The sequence below is a fragment of the Pelodiscus sinensis genome, chromosome 9 (assembly GCF_049634645.1).
Source record: "Pelodiscus sinensis isolate JC-2024 chromosome 9, ASM4963464v1, whole genome shotgun sequence".
NCBI lineage: Eukaryota > Metazoa > Chordata > Testudines > Trionychidae > Pelodiscus > Pelodiscus sinensis.
In genome coordinates, this window is record NC_134719.1 from 65,419,214 (window position 1) to 65,442,509 (window position 23,296).

Genomic DNA, 23,296 nt, shown 5'->3' on the forward strand with positions numbered 1-23,296 from the left:
CATACACGCCAACGCTTCCTTGTGGAAACAGTGGATTTGTCTGTCTATGCAACCTCAAAAACCGAAAAATGTCACGCAAAGCATTTTGGTTTGGTAATGCTGCTGTCATGCCTCATGGGAGTGGTAGTCCAGGTGCCTCCTCTCTGGGCTCGGCTTTTTGGTTGGATTACATCTACAGTTTAGACAGAAACATCTCCTGCTTCCACTCGGAACTGGAGTGAGACCATTTCACATCACACGACAGCCAGCCCAGTGGGAGCGACTTTATCCTAGAATCATAGAAAATGAGGGTAGGAAGAGACCTCAGGAGTCATCTAGTCCACCCCCTGCTCGAAGAGGGACCACCCCAACTAAAGCAGCCACGTTAGATTGTTACTAATCTTTGTTAAAGTTGAACCAGCGTATTTTATTTGATTACAGAATTTCAGTTTGCCCTTGCCCTGTGCAGTGTGTTAGTGAACTAAGTCTCAGCAGCCTACGTCAGTGACTCTCCGTAGCTCCCCCAGCAGCAGGGCCAGGCATGGAAAACGTTTCCTCAATCACAGTGCCCTGTCTACTAGCCCACACTGCCTCTTTGAGAGTTTCACAGAGTCTAGATGGAATATTGACAAATACAAAGTCAGTTGCATGGGAAGGAGCAACTGGAACTGCTCCCAGCCGTGGCTCTGGAGAAAGTGGTGATGTCTCTGAGCAGGGGGCACAAGTTCTGGTGGAGGATGCTACTGGCTTCCCCTCTCTTCCCTCGCGTCACGTCCCATCCCCCCCGGCACCAGTGCTAGCCTGGAAATGTGGAACGAAGTTCAGGGAAGTGAGAAGACTGGACAGGTCTTAGGCCCCTTTGAGCTCCCCAAAGCCTGGCAGCTGGGAAAGCAGGTGGTCCAGCACATCCTCTGTGTGACGTGGCTCCAGGGACAGATGCTGAGCAGCTGAGGTGTTCTCATGCTCTTCTCTCCCCAGCCTGCAGTGGAGCCGTCAAACCTGCCCAGCCAAGTGGCTCCGAGGGAGTCCCCCACTATGCAGAGGCTGACATTGTGAACCTGCAGGGGGTGACCGGCAGCAATACCTACTCCGTGCCTGCCATCACGATGGACTTGCTCTCCGGCAAAGATGTGGCAGTGGCAGAGTTCCCGAGGAAGCTGCTCACCTTCCAGGAGAAGCTTGGAGAGGGCCAGTTTGGGGAGGTGAGTGGCTCTTACACTCTCTCCGGATCCAGTCTGTTCCCTTGTGCCGTGGTGTCCTGCTGGGACACTGCCAGTGAGAAGTGGGTTTCACACGAGAGACCCCCCCCCTGGTGCTGAAGCAGACAGCCTGCAGCAGACCCCCTTGGAGCTTCGGTCGGTACCTGGAATGGGAGCTCTCCAGGGCCCAGCTGGCTGAGTTGGCCCACCCATGTCTGTGCTGAACAAATGCCCATGACTGTAAAATGTGCTGCCACTTTATTTCCTAGGTCCAGGATAAAGAGTCTTCCTGCCTTCTAATTATCTCCCCAGAGTGCACCCTGAGGCATGACAAGCCCCCCTCCCCAGTTTGGTCTCAAGTGCGCTGCATTCCTGCGAGTTCACATCTCCTCCCACCCCACTAACTCGGTATGCTAAAACAAAAGACAGGACTATGCAGCACTTTAAAGACTAACAAGATGGTTTATTAGATGATGAGCTTTCATGGGCCAGACCCACTTCCTCAGATCAAACAGTGGAAGAAAATAGTCACAACCATATATACCAAAGGATACAATTAAAAAAATGAACACATATGAAAAGGACAAATCACATTGCAGAACAGAAGGGGGATGAGGGGGGAGGTAAATGTCTGTGAGCTAATGATATTAGAGGTGATAATTGGGGAAGCTATCTTTGTAATGGGTAAGGTAATTAGGGTCCTTGTTGAGACCTCGTGTAAAGTGTCAAATATAAGCATGAATGACAGTTGAGAGGATTCTCTTTCAAGTCTGGTGTTAAAAGGTTTTTGATGCAGGTAATCAAGTCGTTGAGACAATGCCCTTTCTGGTTGAAATGGCAGGAAACTGTTTTTTCTTTGTGATCCTGTCTAATATCTGTTTTGTGGGCATTGATTCTTTGGCGAAGTGTCTGAGACGTTTGTCCAGTGTACAAAGCAGATGGACACTGTCGGCACATGATAGCATAGATTATATTTCTGTGCACAGGAATATGTGTTCTTGATCTTATAACTCACTTGGTTGGGTCCAATAATGGTATCAGCAGAGTGAATATGTGGACAAAGCTGGCAACGGGGTTTGTTGCAAGGGAAGGTACCAGGGTTGGTATTAGTGTGGTATGTCCTGTGGTGGTTGGTAAGAATCATCTTGAGGTTAGGTGGTTGTCTATAGGAGACTATGGGTCTGTCTCCCAGAGCCTCTTTGAGTATGGTATCCTGTTCCAATATAGGCTGTAGTTTATTGATAATGTGTTGGACAGGTTTAAGTTGGGGGTTGTAGGTGATGACAAGTGGTGTTCTATTGTTGGTTTTCTTGGGTCTCTCTTGAAGTAGCTGGTTTCTGGGTATTCGTCTGGCTCTTTCAATTTGTTTTTTATTTCTCCGGGTGGGTAGTTGAGGTTTGCTAGTGACTCCCAATTGCATTCACCTACAATCCTGAATTTGCCTGTGGACTGCAAGAGGCGAATAAACACCCTTTGTCTGGCAGAGAACGTAGGCTTTGCCTTAGGACAGACTATAGGAACACATTTTTAATACACCCGCAACCCTGCAATAAGTCTGCCAAAGAGAAGAGCGGGGTGGAGGGGACAGCAGCCTTCAGCTACCTGAAGGGGGTTCCAAAGAGGGTGGAGCCAGGCTGGTGTGGGGGCAGGTGGCAGAAGGAGGAGGACTGGGAAGGTCTAGGTTGGATAGTTCGGTTGGGTCACAGAAGGTCTCCTTGGGATTGTCACTCGGGGTGCTGATCAGGCCACTGATGCCTGCCTTCCTGCCCTCTGGGGCTCTTCACCACTCTGTCCTGCTGGCCAGAAACTCTCCCCTCTCTCAGCCATGCCACAAAGTTGGATTTACTGCCCCCCAGTAGAGTAGCACAGACACTGAGCTCAGCTCTGGGAGGACTCAGCTGTAAGGGCTCAGCAGCCAGGAAACCAATCCCCAAAACCGCAAATAACCCATTTTACCCTGGGTAAAAGTTTTACGGAGAAAGCTAATCAAGATGCTCCCTCACCTCCTTTATCAGCGGAAGAGAGACGCATGCATGGAGGTCGCTCGCCTTCCCCCAGGCAGCAATGTTTTTAGTAAGTATAAAGAGCGGGATTTAAGTGCTTGCAAGTGCAAACAGACAGATCAAAGTAAGTTACTAAGCCAACATAAACAAAACACAAGCCAGCTAAATCAAATCCACTAAGAAACTTGTCACATGCAAATTCTTACACGAAAGCTCATGATGCCATCTACATTTTTTGTTCCTCTCTACAGCTAGGTTTACACTGCAGGGCTAAATTGGAACAATAAACACAATTTGCGATATGCAAATTGCATATCTTTTTCCAATTTACTTTCGAAAGAGGCTTTTCTGAAATTTGGCATTCCTACATGGTGCCAAATTTTGGAAAAAAAGTGCTCTTTCGACATATCCCTTCTTCTTCATAGAACGAGGTTTACAGGGATGGCAAAAGAGTGTGTCCACTTTTAAAACAAAAATATTTTTTTTTTGAAAAAGTGGATGCCTTCTGTGGCTGCGGCGTTACTTTTTTGGGATACCTCTGGTATCCCCCCCAAAAAAACAATGCAGTCTACACATAGCCTAAGGTACGGCAAGACTATTTGTTTTTAAGTCTTACATTACACAGTTGTTCTTGTCTCAGGCCAGAGTTGATATTTTTCTGACCTGGGTCCAGCAGCTTTGACTTCATTTCCCCCTCACTCTCCCTCCCTCGGCCATGTGTATCCTCTTAAGGTGGCAATTTCAGAAGCCAGCTGAAGACCAAAGCTGATCACCTTCCATTCCTTAAATAGACTTTCCCTGGGGCAGGAACCCTTTGTTTAGCACTCATGGAAAAATACCAGAGTCAAGGTGGATTCCAGTACCGGGGGCATGGTCACGTGTCTTTATAGGACCAGCCACAGTTGGAGCTTTTAGGACTAACATGACCATCCACAGGTCCTTGGTTTGAATACTGAGCCTAAAATATCACTACTGGCCTTCATTAGCACATTTAGAACTAAAAGCAGATTCACACTTCATATTTCTAACTTTACATGTGAGAATGGTACATGGACAAACCAGGATATACAGATTCAATAGACTGTAACTTTAAAAGTATGTTACACAACCTGTTTTGCATAAAGCATCTTTGAGTTATGCATATTCATAAGCCAGTTTTCTTAAAGCGAGGAGGGGGTCATGACCATGACCTCCTGAAGCTTCTTCCAGCCCTAATCTTCTGTGAGTCTGCCCCAGAGTGGTCGTTCTTATGTTCTTGAGACTAAATATGCCTGCAGGGACAGCGAGGGGCGCCCCACTGTTTCCAGGAAGGGAGCTGTGGTTGTCACAGGCTGGATCTGAGTAAGTAGTTCTATTGCTAGTTCTGGCTCTGGGGCTTGTTCTGTTGGCACTAACAGGAGGGAAAGGCAGTGAAGGTTTGTGTTGACTATCAGCTGGAATGTACCGCTCCTGGGGAACAGGTCTGCAGGGTCTGGTGGCACTGATGTGTCACCGCATGTTCCAGAAGAGGGCCGCGCTGCTGCCTCGGCTCAGGTCTGTGTCCAGTTTACTGCTGGTGGGCTGTATTCGCTCAGGTAGCAACAGGGGTCAATGTGGCACTTTCCACCTTCTGGCCAGAAGGCAGTATGGCCAGAGGCACCGACTGCCATCCATGCTTTCTCAGAGTACTCTGCAAGGCCTTTGATTCCTGAGCCAGGGAGAGGGGCGAGGAGTGCAGCAAAACACAATCACCACTCCACCACCTGTCAGTCACTTTCAGGACCAGAGCTGGCAAAGCAGCTAGGAAAACGGTCAGAACTGAAAAGAACTGTTGTGGCCGAAGTGTCAAGGGTCTGATTTGGCTCCTGTTTGAGTATAAGCCTCGGTTGCTCTGATTTGACCCCCAAGAAGTCCCAGGTCCTGGAAACAAAAGAACTGGATGGCAAAGGTAAACACTACCCATTGCTCCCTCTAGGTTCATCTCTGCGAAGTGGAGGGAATGGAAAAATTCATGGACAAAGATTTTGCTTTGGACGTCAGCTCCAGCCAACCCGTCCTGGTAGCTGTGAAAATGCTGCGAGCAGACGCCAACAAGAACGCCAGGTTTGGGTTCATGTGAAGTTTGACGACTCAGCCTCCTGTTACCCGGGGCCTCTGCTCTGTGTGTTTGTCCGAGAGCCTGCTCCAGGAGTCCCTTTTTCAGAAGCTAGTCAAGTCTCCTGTGTGTTCCCGAATCCATTTGGACACATCACCCTGCCCTCCTTTAGCAAGGACACGATGGAGGCAGGAGAGGCGCTCTTGGAGCTTTCCCCGCTATTTCTTATCTAGAGCCTTGGGGAGCTCCATTCAAAAGCAGCATCACCAGCCGGGGGAGTCAGGAAACAGGTCACATGTGGCCTTCCTGAGGGCGTGTGTAACTGCAGCCTTTCATTGCCAAGTTCTGAGCATCAGCCATTCATGTGTCACCCGCTGCTGGGTCAATTCCCCACCTGCCGCTTTGCACCCAGCTCTTGATTCTGGCCCCCCCGCTGTTGCCTAGCTGCCCCTGAACCGATATTTGCAAGTTTGATTTAAAATACTGCCCGTGTTCAGTCCACGCCACTGGGCTTCTGCCATCTCGGCAACTGCAAACCGCACCATCCGGGCAGGCTAGGCCAGGCTCCCGGCAGTTCACAAGTTGTGGGAAAGGGGGCGGAGGGGCCTTGGCATCCGTAGCGATTTGTGCAGAGCAGCATCTCTGAGTGGCCTGCAATGCCCCCGCCACCTGACAGCGGTCTAATCTAGTTGGGCGGTGACCTCAGTCGCTACAGCAAGTCCTGTGTTCTGCATTCAAAATGGATCGGGTTGGAAGAATGCTCCCAAGAGAGACGAGTCAACCGCACAGGAAGGAGCGGGGCTTTTACAAATTAACTTCTTGTTGTTTATTTCTCTGGCTAGTATGTGGTTGTCACCGCTGCCTTCTACTTTGGAATCAGAAGTGCTCAGTTTGCAATCAGACCCTGTGTCATAGGCCTTATACAGCAGGGGGAGAGTCTCCTTTAGCTCAAGTGGTGAGGGGCTATGCACTTAGAGCAGGCAGATCTGAGTTCTGGCCTCACTGATGCCATGAAATCCCAAGTAGTCATTGGGCTGCCACACAGGGAAAGCTGAGTAGTGCCAGGGAGCCACGGGTGTGTTACAGGTAATGGGCACAAGTCTGGGGTCCTGCAATGTGAGCTCCCTGCTGCATGCACTAGCCCCCCTAGAGCAAACCCTGGTGAAGCTGAACTGGAGGCTAGACCAGGAACACGCTCACAAGAGCGTTGGAGCTGAGGAAATAAAACCAAGAGACTTTTAAATCCAAGCCCTGGAAATGTGAAGTGCAGGCTGCACGGGCCCCAAACATTGGGAAATGCCCGTCAAGGCACCCACGCACCTGGCCTCTCTTCTCCCTCTGTTCTGTTCCTAGGGCCGGGCCGGGAGTGGCTCTGGGTCTCCCAGCTCACGCAGACAGTGGGCCAGCAGCACTGCTGCCATGGAAGCTGGGTGGGGAGCAGTGATCCTAGGGGCTACATCTAGTCCAGCTGCACCAGCTGCTGCTTGGGAAGCCCCAGGCAGCTGGCTCTGGGGACCACCCGAGCAGGACCATTGGCTAGAGAGCAGTCCCCGGGAGACGTGACAGCAGGGGCCCCAGAAGTAGAGATTCAGCCACGGTTATCTCTGGTAAGAGTGGATGGACGGGACGTGGGCTGTGAATGTTGATGTATTGCCCATGACCCATCCGTGACCTTGACCAAAACTACCCGTGACTGAAGCTTGGCCTTCCTGCTGGGACCCATGCACAACCTGTCCAGCAGCACCTGTGGGGGTCTGAGCACACTCAGCCACGTCACGCAGGAGAGTTGGGGAGTAGCGGCTAGGTCGTCTTCCAGGCCCTTGTGCTCCTAAGGGAGCAGCCGGCCCAGGACTAACATGGTTTCCAGGGTGTAGTTCCTGGGGAGTGAGGCAGGACCCTGGCAGGTCCAGCCCAAGAGAGCTGCCGTGTGATGTCAGAGCCGTGGAGCCTTAGCGGAGGTTTCTGGAGGAGCAAGTTGCCTCTGTGCCATTTGTTCCCTGTCTGACCTGGGCCATTGGTATGTTCTGTGAGTAGCCAGCTTGCATGGGCAGGTCCCTGACTTCTCCACCATTTGCTGCTCCAGACGGACGTCCCAGGCCCTGAGCCTGGTACCCCCTGGCAAAGGTGCAGCAATATTTTCCCGCTAACATCTGCCTCTAGCAGCGGTGTCCTTTGCTGTGCAAGTTGCTCTCTGGGGGCCTTTCCACCCTTGAATAGTGTCCCATTAACTCCAGTGGCTCCGTCCGTCCATCCCTGTGGGTCCCCTAGGTTGGCTGGGTGCGTGGCACTAGCCATGGATGACCACGCGTGCCCATGTGGTTTTGTTTCTGAAAGGAACGACTTCCTGAAGGAGATTAAAATCATGTCGCGGCTCAAGGACCCCAATATCATCCGGCTGCTGGCCGTGTGCATCACCGACGACCCTCTCTGCATGATCACGGAGTATATGGAGAATGGAGACCTCCACCAGTTCCTGTCCCGCCACGAACCCCAGCACCCCCCGCACAGCAGCGCACCCATTGTCAGGTAGCCTCTGCCCGTCCCCTACGCAGAGTCTGCCGCCCTGCCAGCATGCTGGGCAGAAGGGCGCAGGCATGTGGGAGTTCATAGGGGACACAGAAAGGGGAGGGTATGACTGGGTAGGGGAGCAGGTGAGAAGGGGGGCGACTGGCTGAGGAGTGTGGCGAGGTAGGTGGGAACTGAGGAAAGGGAGGACAGGTGACAAGAGTGGGTGTGTGTGGGTGGAGGTGAGGCAGGGGGGATTGGAGGGGATGGGGGCAAGTGGCGGGAGTCTGGGGGATGATGGGGCGGGGGGGGGGGGGTTGGTGTGACCAGGTGGAGACGCTGAGAGCACCAGCAGGAGAAAATGCCCATTTCATTGTCATGTGTTGGGCTCCAGCTTGCGGTGCTGCCCTGTTGTGGGGATGTACCGAACCTCTGAGTAGCAGGAGTAGGAATCTGTCCAGGCTGCTCTGCCCTCCGTGCTAGGCTCATTCTTCTGTGCCCTACTGGAGGGACACTCCTCCCCTGACTGGCCGCTCCAGCCTGCTCCGTGATTCATCCACCATGGGAGCCACTCGTGCTGTTGGCGTGCCGGGTTCGCATTTCCAAGGGCAGGCTGTGGGGAGCTGCTCCGGGTTAGGTGACATGGCTCCCAGCTGGCTCAAGGCCTGCTCCTCCCCCTCACCCCTCCTTTGACCTTCCTGTCGCTGCAGCTACTCGGACCTGAAGTTCATGGCCACTCAGATCGCCTCCGGCATGAAGTACCTGTCCTCTCTGAATTTTGTGCACCGGGACCTGGCCACACGCAACTGCTTGGTGGGTAAGAGCTTCACCATCAAGATTGCGGATTTCGGCATGAGCAGAAACCTGTACAGTGGAGACTACTACCGAATCCAGGGGCGGGCCGTGCTTCCTATTCGCTGGATGTCTTGGGAGAGCATCTTATTGGTAAGTGGGGATTGCCAGGGAGCTAGTGAGAGCTTGGGGAGCACTGGGTGAGCATGGGGAATGGGTTTCAGTGCCCCTGCCTGTAGCCGTCTCCTAGGATTGGTCAAGGGGCAGGATGGAATGGGGGCTCCATGTTGACATGTGTGGCCCAGGGCATGCACTCGGTTGCTCTGTAGTTGAGTGACGCCCGAGCAGGGCCAGTGGGTGTAGCTAGAGGCCTGGCTTGATCATTGCAAATGGCTCTTTACCTGTTTGGGCAGCTGTGTGCGTGTGGGGCACTTTGTCCATGGCAAGTCTTTCCTGAGCCAGGGCCTTGCCAAGTGAGCTCATTTCTTGAGGTCGCCTCCCTCTTAGGCCCTGTGACAGCTACTTGGGAAGTCAATCAGATCTGCTCTCCAGTCATCCATTGGCACCTGCCCCAGCCAGGGCCTGGGTGCTGGAGGGAGGGGCTGCATTGTGCCCAGACTGGCCTCGTGGCGTGTACCCAAAGCTGGTGTGTGACTGAGCAAACCGTCGTGTGGGGCTAGAGCCCTCTTGCTTTCCACACCCCATTGTGCTGCGTGTGTCCAGTGCAGCTGAGAGTAGCAGACTCACCGGGTGACTGCCGAGTGCATTTGCATGGCTTTGTCTCCGACTGCAGCCCTGTGACAGAAGGGGACTCCAGGTGCTGGCTCCAAGAGTGCCCTGGGGCTCAAGCACCCCCAAGAAATAGTGGGCACTCAGCACCCCTGAGCAATACTGGAGCGTGGAATGTGAGGAGTTTGGGCGGGGCGGGGGGGTGGAACACGCAAGCTGAGAACAAACAAGGGGGCAGAGAGAGGCGGGCCGGGGGCGGGGTGGAACACACAAGGGGGCAGAGAGAGGCGGGCCGGGGGGGCCAGAGGTGGAACACACAAGGGGGCAGAGAGGCAGGCCAGGGGGGCCAGAGGTGGAACACACAAGGGGGCAGAGAGGCAGGCCAGGGGGGCCAGAGGTGGAACACACAAGGGGGCAGAGAGGCAGGCCGGGGGGGCCAGAGGTGGAACACACAAGGGGGCAGAGAGGCAGGCCGGGGGGGCCAGAGGTGGAACACACAAAGGGGCAGAGAGGCAGGCCAGGGGGGCCAGAGGTGGAACACACAAGGGGGCAGAGAGGCAGGCCGGGGGGGCCAGGGGTGGAACACACAAGGGGGCAGAGAGAGGCGGGCCGGGGGTGGAACACACAAGGGGGCAGAGAGGCAGGCCAGGGGGGCCAGAGGTGGAACACACAAGGGGGCAGAGAGGCAGGCCGGGGGGGCCAGAGGTGGAACACACAAAGGGGCAGAGAGGCAGGCCAGGGGGGCCAGAGGTGGAACACACAAGGGGGCAGAGAGGCAGGCCGGGGGGGCCAGAGGTGGAACACACAAAGGGGCAGAGAGGCAGGCCAGGGGGGCCAGAGGTGGAACACACAAGGGGGCAGAGAGGCAGGCCGGGGGGGCCAGAGGTGGAACACACAAGGGGGCAGAGAGGCAGGCCGGGGGGGCCAGAGGTGGAACACACAAAGGGGCAGAGAGGCAGGCCAGGGGGGCCAGAGGTGGAACACACAAGGGGGCAGAGAGAGGCGGGCCGGGGGTGGAACACACAAGGGGGCAGAGAGAGGCGGGCCGGGGGTGGAACACACAAGGGGGCAGAGAGAGGCAGGCCAGGGGGGCCAGAGGTGGAACACACAAGGGGGCAGAGAGGCAGGCCGGGGGGGCCAGAGGTGGAACACACAAAGGGGCAGAGAGGCAGGCCAGGGGGGCCAGAGGTGGAACACACAAGGGGGCAGAGAGGCAGGCCGGGGGGGCCAGAGGTGGAACACACAAAGGGGCAGAGAGGCAGGCCAGGGGGGCCAGAGGTGGAACACACAAGGGGGCAGAGAGAGGCGGGCCGGGGGTGGAACACACAAGGGGGCAGAGAGGCGGGCCGGGGGGGCCAGGGGTGGAACACACAAGGGGGCAGAGAGAGGTGGGCCGGGGGTGGAACACACAAGGGGGCAGAGAGGCAGGCCGGGGGGGCCAGAGGTGGAACACACAAAGGGGCAGAGAGGCAGGCCAGGGGGGCCAGAGGTGGAACACACAAGGGGGCAGAGAGAGGTGGGCCGGGGGTGGAACACACAAGGGGGCAGAGAGGCGGGCCGGGGGGGCCAGGGGTGGAACACACAAGGGGGCAGAGAGAGGCGGGCCGGGGGTGGAACACACAAGGGGGCAGAGAGAGGCGGGCCGGGGGTGGAACACACAAGGGGGCAGAGAGGCGGGCCGGGGGGGCCAGGGGTGGAACACACAAGGGGGCAGAGAGAGGTGGGCCGGGGGGGCCAGGGGTGGAACACACAAGGGGGCAGAGAGGCAGGCCGGGGGTGGAACACACAAGGGGGCAGAGAGGCGGGCCGGGGGTGGAACACACAAGGGGGCAGAGAGGCGGGCCGGGGGTGGAACACACAAGGGGGCAGAGAGGCAGGCCGGGGGTGGAACACACAAGGGGGCAGAGAGGCAGGCCGGGGGTGGAACACACAAGGGGGCAGAGAGGCGGGCCGGGGGTGGAACACACAAGGGGGCAGAGAGGCGGGCCGGGGGTGGAACACACAAGGGGGCAAAGAGAGGCGGGCCGGGGGTGGAACACACAAGGGGGCAGAGAGGCGGGCCGGGGGTGGAACACACAAGGGGGCAGAGAGGCGGGCCGGGGGTGGAACACACAAGGGGGCAGAGAGGCGGGCCGGGGGTGGAACACACAAGGGGGCAGAGAGGCGGGCCGGGGGTGGAACACACAAGGGGGCAGAGAGAGGCGGGCCGGGGGTGGAACACACAAGGGGGCAGAGAGGCGGGCCGGGGGTGGAACACACAAGGGGGCAGAGAGGCGGGCCGGGGGTGGAACACACAAGGGGGCAGAGAGGCGGGCCGGGGGTGGAACACACAAGGGGGCAGAGAGAGGCGGGCCGGGGGTGGAACACACAAGGGGGCAGAGAGGCGGGCCGGGGGGGCCAGGGGTGGAACACACAAGGGGGCAGAGAGGCAGGCCGGGGGTGGAACACACAAGGGGGCAGAGAGGCGGGCCGGGGGTGGAACACACAAGGGGGCAGAGAGGCGGGCCGGGGGTGGAACACACAAGGGGGCAGAGAGGCAGGCCGGGGGTGGAACACACAAGGGGGCAGAGAGGCAGGCCGGGGGTGGAACACACAAGGGGGCAGAGAGGCGGGCCGGGGGTGGAACACACAAGGGGGCAGAGAGGCGGGCCGGGGGTGGAACACACAAGGGGGCAGAGAGGCGGGCCGGGGGTGGAACACACAAGGGGGCAGAGAGAGGTGGGCCGGGGGTGGAACACACAAGGGGGCAGAGAGAGGTGGGCCGGGGGTGGAACACACAAGGGGGCAGAGAGAGGCAGGCCGGGGGTGGAACACACAAGGGGGCAGAGAGGCGGGCCGGGGGTGGAACACACAAGGGGGCAGAGAGGCGGGCCGGGGGTGGAACACACAAGGGGGCAGAGAGAGGCGGGCCGGGGGTGGAACACACAAGGGGGCAGAGAGGCGGGCCGGGGGTGGAACACACAAGGGGGCAGAGAGGCGGGCCGGGGGTGGAACACACAAGGGGGCAGAGAGGCGGGCCGGGGGTGGAACACACAAGGGGGCAGAGAGGCGGGCCGGGGGTGGAACACACAAGGGGGCAGAGAGAGGCGGGCCGGGGGTGGAACACACAAGGGGGCAGAGAGAGGCGGGCCGGGGGTGGAACACACAAGGGGGCAGAGAGGCGGGCCGGGGGTGGAACACACAAGGGAGCAGAGAGGCGGGCCGGGGGTGGAACACACAAGGGGGCAGAGAGAGGCGGGCCGGGGGTGGAACACACAAGGGGGCAGAGAGGCGGGCCGGGGGTGGAACACACAAGGGGGCAGAGAGGCGGGCCGGGGGTGGAACACACAAGGGGGCAGAGAGAGGCGGGCCGGGGGTGGAACACACAAGGGGGCAGAGAGAGGCGGGCCGGGGGTGGAACACACAAGGGGGCAGAGAGAGGCGGGCCGGGGGTGGAACACACAAGGGGGCAGAGAGGCGGGCCGGGGGTGGAACACACAAGGGGGCAGAGAGGCGGGCCGGGGGTGGAACACACAAGGGGGCAGAGAGAGGCGGGCCGGGGGTGGAACACACAAGGGGGCAGAGAGAGGCGGGCCGGGGGTGGAACACACAAGGGGGCAGAGAGAGGTGGGCCGGGGGTGGAACACACAAGGGGGCAGAGAGAGGCGGGCCGGGGGTGGAACACACAAGGGGGCAGAGAGGCGGGCCGGGGGTGGAACACACAAGGGGGCAGAGAGAGGCGGGCCGGGGGTGGAACACACAAGGGGGCAGAGAGAGGCGGGCCGGGGGTGGAACACACAAGGGGGCAGAGAGAGGTGGGCCGGGGGTGGAACACACAAGGGGGCAGAGAGAGGCGGGCCGGGGGTGGAACACACAACGGGGCAGAGAGAGGCGGGCCGGGGGTGGAACACACAAGGGGGCAGAGAGGCAGGCCGGGGGTGGAACACACAAGGGGGCAGAGAGGCAGGCCGGGGGTGGAACACACAAGGGGGCAGAGAGGCAGGCCGGGGGTGGAACACACAAGGGGGCAGAGAGAGGCGGGCCGGGGGTGGAACACACAAGGGGGCAGAGAGAGGTGGGCCGGGGGTGGAACACACAAGGGGGCAGAGAGAGGCGGGCCGGGGGTGGAACACACAAGGGGGCAGAGAGGCGGGCCGGGGGTGGAACACACAAGGGGGCAGAGAGAGGCGGGCCGGGGGTGGAACACACAAGGGGGCAGAGAGAGGCGGGCCGGGGGTGGAACACACAAGGGGGCAGAGAGAGGCGGGCCGGGGGTGGAACACACAAGGGGGCAGAGAGGCGGGCCGGGGGTGGAACACACAAGGGGGCAGAGAGGCGGGCCGGGGGTGGAACACACAAGGGGGCAGAGAGAGGCGGGCCGGGGGTGGAACACACAAGGGGGCAGAGAGGCGGGCCGGGGGTGGAACACACAAGGGGGCAGAGAGGCGGGCCGGGGGTGGAACACACAAGGGGGCAGAGAGGCGGGCCGGGGGTGGAACACACAAGGGGGCAGAGAGGCGGGCCGGGGGTGCAACACACAAGGGGGCAGAGAGAGGCGGGCCGGGGGTGGAACACACAAGGGGGCAGAGAGGCGGGCCGGGGGTGGAACACACAAGGGGGCAGAGAGGCGGGCCGGGGGTGGAACACACAAGGGGGCAGAGAGGCGGGCCGGGGGTGGAACACACAAGGGGGCAGAGAGGCGGGCCGGGGGTGGAACACACAAGGGGGCAGAGAGAGGTGGGCCGGGGGTGGAACACACAAGGGGGCAGAGAGGCAGGCCGGGGGTGGAACACACAAGGGGGCAGAGAGGCGGGCCGGGGGTGGAACACACAAGGGGGCAGAGAGGCGGGCCGGGGGTGGAACACACAAGGGGGCAGAGAGAGGCAGGCCGGGGGTGGAACACACAAGGGGGCAGAGAGGCGGGCCGGGGGTGGAACACACAAGGGGGCAGAGAGAGGTGGGCCGGGGGTGGAACACACAAGGGGGCAGAGAGGCGGGCCGGGGGTGGAACACACAAGGGGGCAGAGAGGCGGGCCGGGGGTGGAACACACAAGGGGGCAGAGAGAGGCGGGCCGGGGGTGGAACACACAAGGGGGCAGAGAGAGGTGGGCCGGGGGTGGAACACACAAGGGAGCAGAGAGGCGGGCCGGGGGTGGAACACACAAGGGGGCAGAGAGGCGGGCCGGGGGTGGAACACACAAGGGGGCAGAGAGGCGGGCCGGGGGTGGAACACACAAGGGGGCAGAGAGGCGGGCCGGGGGTGGAACACACAAGGGGGCAGAGAGGCGGGCCGGGGGTGGAACACACAAGGGGGCAGAGAGGCAGGCCGGGGGTGGAACACACAAGGGGGCAGAGAGGCAGGCCGGGGGTGGAACACACAAGGGGGCAGAGAGAGGCAGGCCGGGGGTGGAACACACAAGGGGGCAGAGAGGCGGGCCGGGGGTGGAACACACAAGGGGGCAGAGAGAGGCAGGCCGGGGGTGGAACACACAAGGGGGCAGAGAGGCGGGCCGGGGGTGGAACACACAAGGGGGCAGAGAGAGGCAGGCCGGGGGTGGAACACACAAGGGGGCAGAGAGAGGCAGGCCGGGGGTGGAACACACAAGGGGGCAGAGAGGCGGGCCGGGGGTGGAACACACAAGGGGGCAGAGAGGCGGGCCGGGGGTGGAACACACAAGGGGGCAGAGAGAGGTGGGCCGGGGGTGGAACACACAAGGGGGCAGAGAGGCAGGTGGGGGGGGGGAGGTGGTGGAACACACAATATGAGAACACACAAGGGGGCAGAGAGAGGCGGGCCGGGGGTGGAACACACAAGGGGGCAGAGAGGCGGGCCGGGGGTGGAACACACAAGGGGGCAGAGAGAGGCGGGCCGGGGGTGGAACACACAAGGGGGCAGAGAGGCGGGCCGGGGGTGGAACACACAAGGGGGCAGAGAGGCAGGCCGGGGGTGGAACACACAAGGGGGCAGAGAGAGGCGGGCCGGGGGTGGAACACACAAGGGGGCAGAGAGGCGGGCCGGGGGTGGAACACACAAGGGGGCAGAGAGGCGGGCCGGGGGTGGAACACACAAGGGGGCAGAGAGAGGCGGGCCGGGGGTGGAACACACAAGGGGGCAGAGAGGCGGGTCGGGGGTGGAACACACAAGGGGGCAGAGAGGCGGGCCGGGGGTGGAACACACAAGGGGGCAGAGAGGCGGGCCGGGGGTGGAACACACAAGGGGGCAGAGAGGCGGGCCGGGGGTGGAACACACAAGGGGGCAGAGAGGCGGGCCGGGGGTGGAACACACAAGGGGGCAGAGAGGCGGGCCGGGGGTGGAACACACAAGGGGGCAGAGAGAGGCAGGCCGGGGGTGGAACACACAAGGGGGCAGAGAGGCGGGCCGGGGGTGGAACACACAAGGGGGCAGAGAGAGGCAGGCCGGGGGTGGAACACACAAGGGGGCAGAGAGGCGGGCCGGGGGTGGAACACACAAGGGGGCAGAGAGAGGCAGGCCGGGGGTGGAACACACAAGGGGGCAGAGAGAGGCAGGCCGGGGGTGGAACACACAAGGGGGCAGAGAGGCGGGCCGGGGGTGGAACACACAAGGGGGCAGAGAGGCGGGCCGGGGGTGGAACACACAAGGGGGCAGAGAGAGGTGGGCCGGGGGTGGAACACACAAGGGGGCAGAGAGGCAGGTGGGGGGGGGGAGGTGGTGGAACACACAATATGAGAACACACAAGGGGGCAGAGAGAGGCGGGCCGGGGGTGGAACACACAAGGGGGCAGAGAGAGGTGGGCCGGGGGTGGAACACACAAGGGGGCAGAGAGGCAGGTGGGGGGGGGAGGTGGTGGAACACACAATATGAGAACACACAAGGGGGCAGAGAGAGGCGGGCCGGGGGTGGAACACACAAGGGGGCAGAGAGGCAGGTGGGGGGGGGGGAGGTGGTGGAACACACAATATGAGAACACACAAGGGAGCAGAGAGGCGGGCCGGGGGTGGAACACACAAGGGGGCAGAGAGGCGGGCCGGGGGTGGAACACACAAGGGGGCAGAGAGAGGCAGGCCAGGGGGGCCAGAGGTGGAACACACAAGGGGGCAGAGAGGCAGGCGGGGGGGGGGGAGGTGGTGGAACACACAATATGAGAACACACAAGGGAGCAGAGAGGCGGGCCGGGGGTGGAACACACAAGGGGGCAGAGAGGCGGGCCGGGGGTGGAACACACAAGGGGGCAGAGAGGCGGGCCGGGGGTGGAACACACAAGGGGGCAGAGAGAGGCGGGCCGGGGGTGGAACACACAAGGGGGCAGAGAGGCAGGCCGGGGGTGGAACACACAAGGGGGCAGAGAGGCAGGCCGGGGGTGGAACACACAAGGGGGCAGAGAGGCAGGCCGGGGGTGGAACACACAAGGGGGCAGAGAGGTGGGCCGGGGGTGGAACACACAAGGGGGCAGAGAGGCAGGCCGGGGGTGGAACACACAAGGGGGCAGAGAGGCAGGCCGGGGGTGGAACACACAAGGGGGCAGAGAGGCGGGCCGGGGGTGGAACACACAAGGGGGCAGAGAGGCGGGCCGGGGGTGGAACACACAAGGGGGCAGAGAGAGGCGGGCCGGGGGTGGAACACACAAGGGGGCAGAGAGAGGCGGGCCGGGGGTGGAACACACAAGGGGGCAGAGAGGCGGGCCGGGGGTGGAACACACAAGGGGGCAGAGAGGCGGGCCGGGGGTGGAACACACAAGGGGGCAGAGAGGCGGGCCGGGGGTGGAACACACAAGGGGGCAGAGAGGCGGGCCGGGGGTGGAACACACAAGGGGGCAGAGAGAGGCGGGCCGGGGGTGGAACACACAAGGGGGCAGAGAGGCGGGCCGGGGGTGGAACACACAAGGGGGCAGAGAGGCAGGCCGGGGGTGGAACACACAAGGGGGCAGAGAGGCGGGCCGGGGGTGGAACACACAAGGGGGCAGAGAGGCAGGCCGGGGGTGGAACACACAAGGGGGCAGAGAGGCAGGCCGGGGGTGGAACACACAAGGGGGCAGAGAGAGGCGGGCCGGGGGTGGAACACACAAGGGGGCAGAGAGAGGCGGGCCGGGGGTGGAACACACAAGGGGGCAGAGAGGCGGGCCGGGGGTGGAACACACAAGGGGGCAGAGAGAGGCGGGCCGGGGGTGGAACACACAAGGGGGCAGAGAGAGGCGGGCCGGGGGTGGAACACACAAGGGGGCAGAGAGGCAGGCCGGGGGTGGAACACACAAGGGGGCAGAGAGGCGGGCCGGGGGTGGAACACACAAGGGGGCAGAGAGGCAGGCCGGGGGTGGAACACACAAGGGGGCAGAGAGAGGCGGGCCGGGGGTGGAACACACAAGGGGGCAGAGAGAGGCGGGCCGGGGGTGGAACACACAAGGGGGCAGAGAGGCGGGCCGGGGGTGGAACACACAAGGGAGCAGAGAGGCGGGCCGGGGGTGGAACACACAAGGGGGCAGAGAGGCAGGCCGGGGGTGGAACACACAAGGGGGCAGAGAGAGGCGGGCCGGGGGTGGAACACACAAGGGGGCAGAGAGGCGGGCCGGGGGTGGAACACACAAGGGGGCAGAGAGGCGGGCCGGGGTGGAACACACAAGGGGGCAGAGAGGCGGGCCGGGGGTGGAACACACAAGGGGGCAGAGAGGCGGGCCGGGGGTGGAACACACAAGGGGGCAGAGAGGCGGGCCGGGGGTGGAACACACAAGGGGGCAGAGAGGCAGGCCGGGGGTGGAACACACAAGGGGGCAGAGAGAGGCGGGCCGGGGGTGGAACACACAAGGGGGCAGAGAGGCGGGCCGGGGGTGGAACACACAAGGGAGCAGAGAGGCGGGCCGGGGGTGGAACACACAAGGGGGCAGAGAGGCGGGCCGGGGGTGGAACACACAAGGGAGCAGAGAGGCGGGCCGGGGGTGGAACACACAAGGGAGCAGAGAGGCGGGCCGGGGGTGGAACACACAAGGGGGCAGAGAGGCGGGCCGGGGGTGGAACACACAAGGGGGCAGAGAGGCGGGCCGGGGGTGGAACACACAAGGGGGCAGAGAGGCGGGCCGGGGGTGGAACACACAAGGGGGCAGAGAGGCAGGCTGGGGGTGGAACACACAAGGGGGCAGAGAGGCAGGCCGGGGGTGGAACACACAAGGGGGCAGAGAGAGGCGGGCCGGGGGTGGAACACACAAGGGGGCAGAGAGGCGGGCCGGGGGTGGAACACACAAGGGGGCAGAGAGGCGGGCCGGGGGTGGAACACACAAGGGGGCAGAGAGGCGGGCCGGGGGTGGAACACACAAGGGGGCAGAGAGAGGCGGGCCGGGGGTGGAACACACAAGGGGGCAGAGAGGCGGGCCGGGGGTGGAACACACAAGGGAGCAGAGAGGCAGGCCGGGGGTGGAACACACAAGGGGGCAGAGAGAGGCGGGCCGGGGGTGGAACACACAAGGGGGCAGAGAGGCGGGCCGGGGGTGGAACACACAAGGGGGCAGAGAGGCGGGCCGGGGGTGGAACACACAAGGGGGCAGAGAGGCGGGCCGGGGGTGGAACACACAAGGGGGCAGAGAGGCGGGCCGGGGGTGGAACACACAAGGGGGCAGAGAGGCGGGCCGGGGGTGGAACACACAAGGGGGCAAAGAGAGGCGGGCCGGGGGTGGAACACACAAGGGGGCAGAGAGGCAGGCCGGGGGTGGAACACACAAGGGGGCAGAGAGAGGCGGGCCGGGGGTGGAACACACAAGGGGGCAGAGAGGCAGGCCGGGGGTGGAACACACAAGGGGGCAGAGAGGCAGGCCGGGGGTGGAACACACAAGGGGGCAGAGAGGCGGGCCGGGGGTGGAACACACAAGGGGGCAGAGAGGCGGGCCGGGGGTGGAACACACAAGGGGGCAGAGAGGCGGGCCGGGGGTGGAACACACAAGGGGGCAGAGAGGCGGGCCGGGGGTGGAACACACAAGGGGGCAGAGAGAGGCGGGCCGGGGGTGGAACACACAAGGGGGCAGAGAGGCGGGCCGGGGGTGGAACACACAAGGGGGCAGAGAGAGGCGGGCCGGGGGTGGAACACACAAGGGGGCAGAGAGGCGGGCCGGGGGTGGAACACACAAGGGGGCAGAGAGAGGCGGGCCGGGGGTGGAACACACAAGGGGGCAGAGAGAGGGGGGCCGGGGGTGGAACACACAAGGGGGCAGAGAGAGGCGGGCCGGGGGTGGAACACACAAGGGGGCAGAGAGGCGGGCCGGGGGTGGAACACACAAGGGGGCAGAGAGAGGCGGGCCGGGGGTGGAACACACAAGGGGGCAGAGAGAGGCGGGCCGGGGGTGGAACACACAAGGGGGCAGAGAGGCGGGCCGGGGGTGGAACACACAAGGGGGCAGAGAGGCGGGCCGGGGGTGGAACACACAAGGGGGCAGAGAGGCGGGCCGGGGGTGGAACACACAAGGGGGCAGAGAGGCGGGCCGGGGGTGGAACACACAAGGGGGCAGAGAGAGGCAGGCCGGGGGTGGAACACACAAGGGGGCAGAGAGGCGGGCCGGGGGTGGAACACACAAGGGGGCAGAGAGAGGCAGGCCGGGGGTGGAACACACAAGGGGGCAGAGAGGCGGGCCGGGGGTGGAACACACAAGGGGGCAGAGAGGCGGGCCGGGGGTGGAACACACAAGGGGGCAGAGAGAGGCAGGCCGGGGGTGGAACACACAAGGGGGCAGAGAGGCGGGCCGGGGGTGGAACACACAAGGGGGCAGAGAGGCGGGCCGGGGGTGGAACACACAAGGGGGCAGAGAGAGGTGGGCCGGGGGTGGAACACACAAGGGGGCAGAGAGGCAGGTGGGGGGGGGAGGTGGTGGAACACACAATATGAGAACACACAAGGGGGCAGAGAGAGGCGGGCCGGGGGTGGAACACACAAGGGGGCAGAGAGGCAGGTGGGGGGGGGGGAGGTGGTGGAACACACAATATGAGAACACACAAGGGAGCAGAGAGGCGGGCCGGGGGTGGAACACACAAGGGGGCAGAGAGGCGGGCCGGGGGTGGAACACACAAGGGGGCAGAGAGAGGCAGGCCAGGGGGGCCAGAGGTGGAACACACAAGGGGGCAGAGAGGCAGGCGGGGGGGGGGGAGGTGGTGGAACACACAATATGAGAACACACAAGGGAGCAGAGAGGCGGGCCGGGGGTGGAACACACAAGGGGGCAGAGAGGCGGGCCGGGGGTGGAACACACAAGGGGGCAGAGAGGCGGGCCGGGGGTGGAACACACAAGGGGGCAGAGAGGCGGGCCGGGGGTGGAACACACAAGGGGGCAGAGAGGCAGGCCGGGGGTGGAACACACAAGGGAGCAGAGAGGCGGGCCGGGGGTGGAACACACAAGGGGGCAGAGAGAGGCGGGCCGGGGGTGGAACACACAAGGGGGCAGAGAGGCAGGCCGGGGGTGGAACACACAAGGGGGCAGAGAGGCAGGCCGGGGGTGGAACACACAAGGGGGCAGAGAGGCAGGCCGGGGGTGGAACACACAAGGGGGCAGAGAGGCGGGCCGGGGGTGGAACACACAAGGGGGCAGAGAGGCGGGCCGGGGGTGGAACACACAAGGGGGCAGAGAGGCGGGCCGGGGGTGGAACACACAAGGGGGCAGAGAGAGGCGGGCCGGGGGTGGAACACACAAGGGGGCAGAGAGAGGCGGGCCGGGGGTGGAACACACAAGGGGGCAGAGAGGCGGGCCGGGGGTGGAACACACAAGGGGGCAGAGAGGCGGGCCGGGGGTGGAACACACAAGGGGGCAGAGAGAGGCAGGCCGGGGGTGGAACACACAAGGGGGCAGAGAGAGGCGGGCCGGGGGTGGAACACACAAGGGGGCAGAGAGGCGGGCCGGGGGTGGAACACACAAGGGGGCAGAGAGGCGGGCCGGGGGTGGAACACACAAGGGGGCAGAGAGGCGGGCCGGGGGTGGAACACACAAGGGGGCAGAGAGGCGGGCCGGGGGTGGAACACACAAGGGGGCAGAGAGGCGGGCCGGGGGTGGAACACACAAGGGGGCAGAGAGGCGGGCCGGGGGTGGAACACACAAGGGGGCAGAGAGGCAGGCCGGGGGTGGAACACACAAGGGGGCAGAGAGGCGGGCCGGGGGTGGAACACACAAGGGGGCAGAGAGGCAGGCCGGGGGTGGAACACACAAGGGGGCAGAGAGAGGCGGGCCGGGGGTGGAACACACAAGGGGGCAGAGAGAGGTGGGCCGGGGGTGGAACACACAAGGGGGCAGAGAGGCGGGCTGGGGGTGGAACACACAAGGGGGCAGAGAGGTGGGCCAGGGGTGGAACACACAAGGGGGCAGAGAGGCGGGCCGGGGGTGGAACACACAAGGGGGCAGAGAGGCGGGCTGGGGGTGGAACACACAAGGGGGCAGAGAGAGGTGGGCCGGGGGTGGAACACACAAGGGGGCAGAGAGAGGCGGGCCGGGGGTGGAACACACAAGGGGGCAGAGAGAGGCGGGCCGGGGGTGGAACACACAAGGGGGCAGAGAGGCAGGCCGGGGGTGGAACACACAAGGGGGCAGAGAGGCGGGCCGGGGGTGGAACACACAAGGGGGCAGAGAGGCAGGCCGGGGGTGGAACACACAAGGGGGCAGAGAGGCGGGCCGGGGGTGGAACACACAAGGGGGCAGAGAGGCAGGCCGGGGGTGGAACACACAAGGGGGCAGAGAGAGGCGGGCCGGGGGTGGAACACACAAGGGGGCAGAGAGGCGGGCCGGGGGTGGAACACACAAGGGGGCAGAGAGAGGCGGGCCGGGGGTGGAACACACAAGGGGGCAGAGAGAGGCGGGCCGGGGGTGGAACACACAAGGGGGCAGAGAGGCGGGCCGGGGGTGGAACACACAAGGGGGCAGAGAGGCGGGCCGGGGGTGGAACACACAAGGGGGCAGAGAGAGGCAGGCCGGGGGTGGAACACACAAGGGGGCAGAGAGAGGCGGGCCGGGGGTGGAACACACAAGGGGGCAGAGAGGCGGGCCGGGGGTGGAACACACAAGGGGGCAGAGAGGCGGGCCGGGGGTGGAACACACAAGGGGGCAGAGAGGCGGGCCGGGGGTGGAACACACAAGGGGGCAGAGAGGCGGGCCGGGGGTGGAACACACAAGGGGGCAGAGAGGCGGGCCGGGGGTGGAACACACAAGGGGGCAGAGAGAGGCGGGCCGGGGGTGGAACACACAAGGGGGCAGAGAGAGGCGGGCCGGGGGTGGAACACACAAGGGGGCAGAGAGGCGGGCCGGGGGTGGAACACACAAGGGGGCAGAGAGGCGGGCCGGGGGTGGAACACACAAGGGGGCAGAGAGAGGCGGGCCGGGGGTGGAACACACAAGGGGGCAGAGAGAGGCGGGCCGGGGGTGGAACACACAAGGGGGCAGAGAGGCGGGCCGGGGGTGGAACACACAAGGGGGCAGAGAGGCGGGCCGGGGGTGGAACACACAAGGGGGCAGAGAGGCGGGCCGGGGGTGGAACACACAAGGGGGCAGAGAGGCGGGCCGGGGGTGGAACACACAAGGGGGCAGAGAGGCGGGCCGGGGGTGGAACACACAAGGGGGCAGAGAGAGGCGGGCCGGGGGTGGAACACACAAGGGGGCAGAGAGGCGGGCCAGAGGCAAAAAGCAAGAAACCCAAGCAGCAGCCATTGGGCATAATGTGACCCCCAAAAAGCTGGAGAGGAAGCGTGTCTTGGCTAATCTGCCTGTGATTAGTTTCTGCAGAGCAGACTGCCAGCATCGTCTTTGGTGGGAGGCCCAGGCAGCCAACTGACCGGGGTGATGTCTGATCTCTGGGGACTGGGAGAAACCTGATGTGCTGTGATTTTAGGGTTGTGATCTTTTATTACAAAATTCAGTTTGGGTGGCAAGACAAACAGGGTAGTGCCAGGGGATGGTCTGTGCCTCCCTGTAATACTGGATAGCGTTCCAGGAGCTCACGTTTGGTACCGGCTCGGTGAAATTGATACAATCATAGAACTGCAAGGACTCTCGAGAGGTCACCCTTTCTCCCCAAGCACCAGCACCGTTCTAGACAATCTCTGACA

The 23,296-nt window shown here is 62.9% G+C and overlaps 1 protein-coding gene across 4 annotated transcripts in view; it reads left to right on the forward strand.

Moving 5' to 3' along the window:
• The window catches only part of DDR2 (discoidin domain receptor tyrosine kinase 2), a 62,673-nt gene that overhangs the window by 29,872 nt on the left and 9,505 nt on the right, over positions 1-23,296 (forward strand). For all 4 annotated transcript variants that reach the window (XM_075937092.1, XM_075937095.1, XM_075937093.1 and 1 more), the window contains 4 exons: positions 958-1,181; positions 5,136-5,263; positions 7,590-7,781; positions 8,471-8,705. In XM_075937092.1, the coding sequence (XP_075793207.1) occupies positions 958-1,181; positions 5,136-5,263; positions 7,590-7,781; positions 8,471-8,705 (779 nt within the window). The remainder of the gene's footprint in view (positions 1-957; positions 1,182-5,135; positions 5,264-7,589; positions 7,782-8,470; positions 8,706-23,296) is intronic.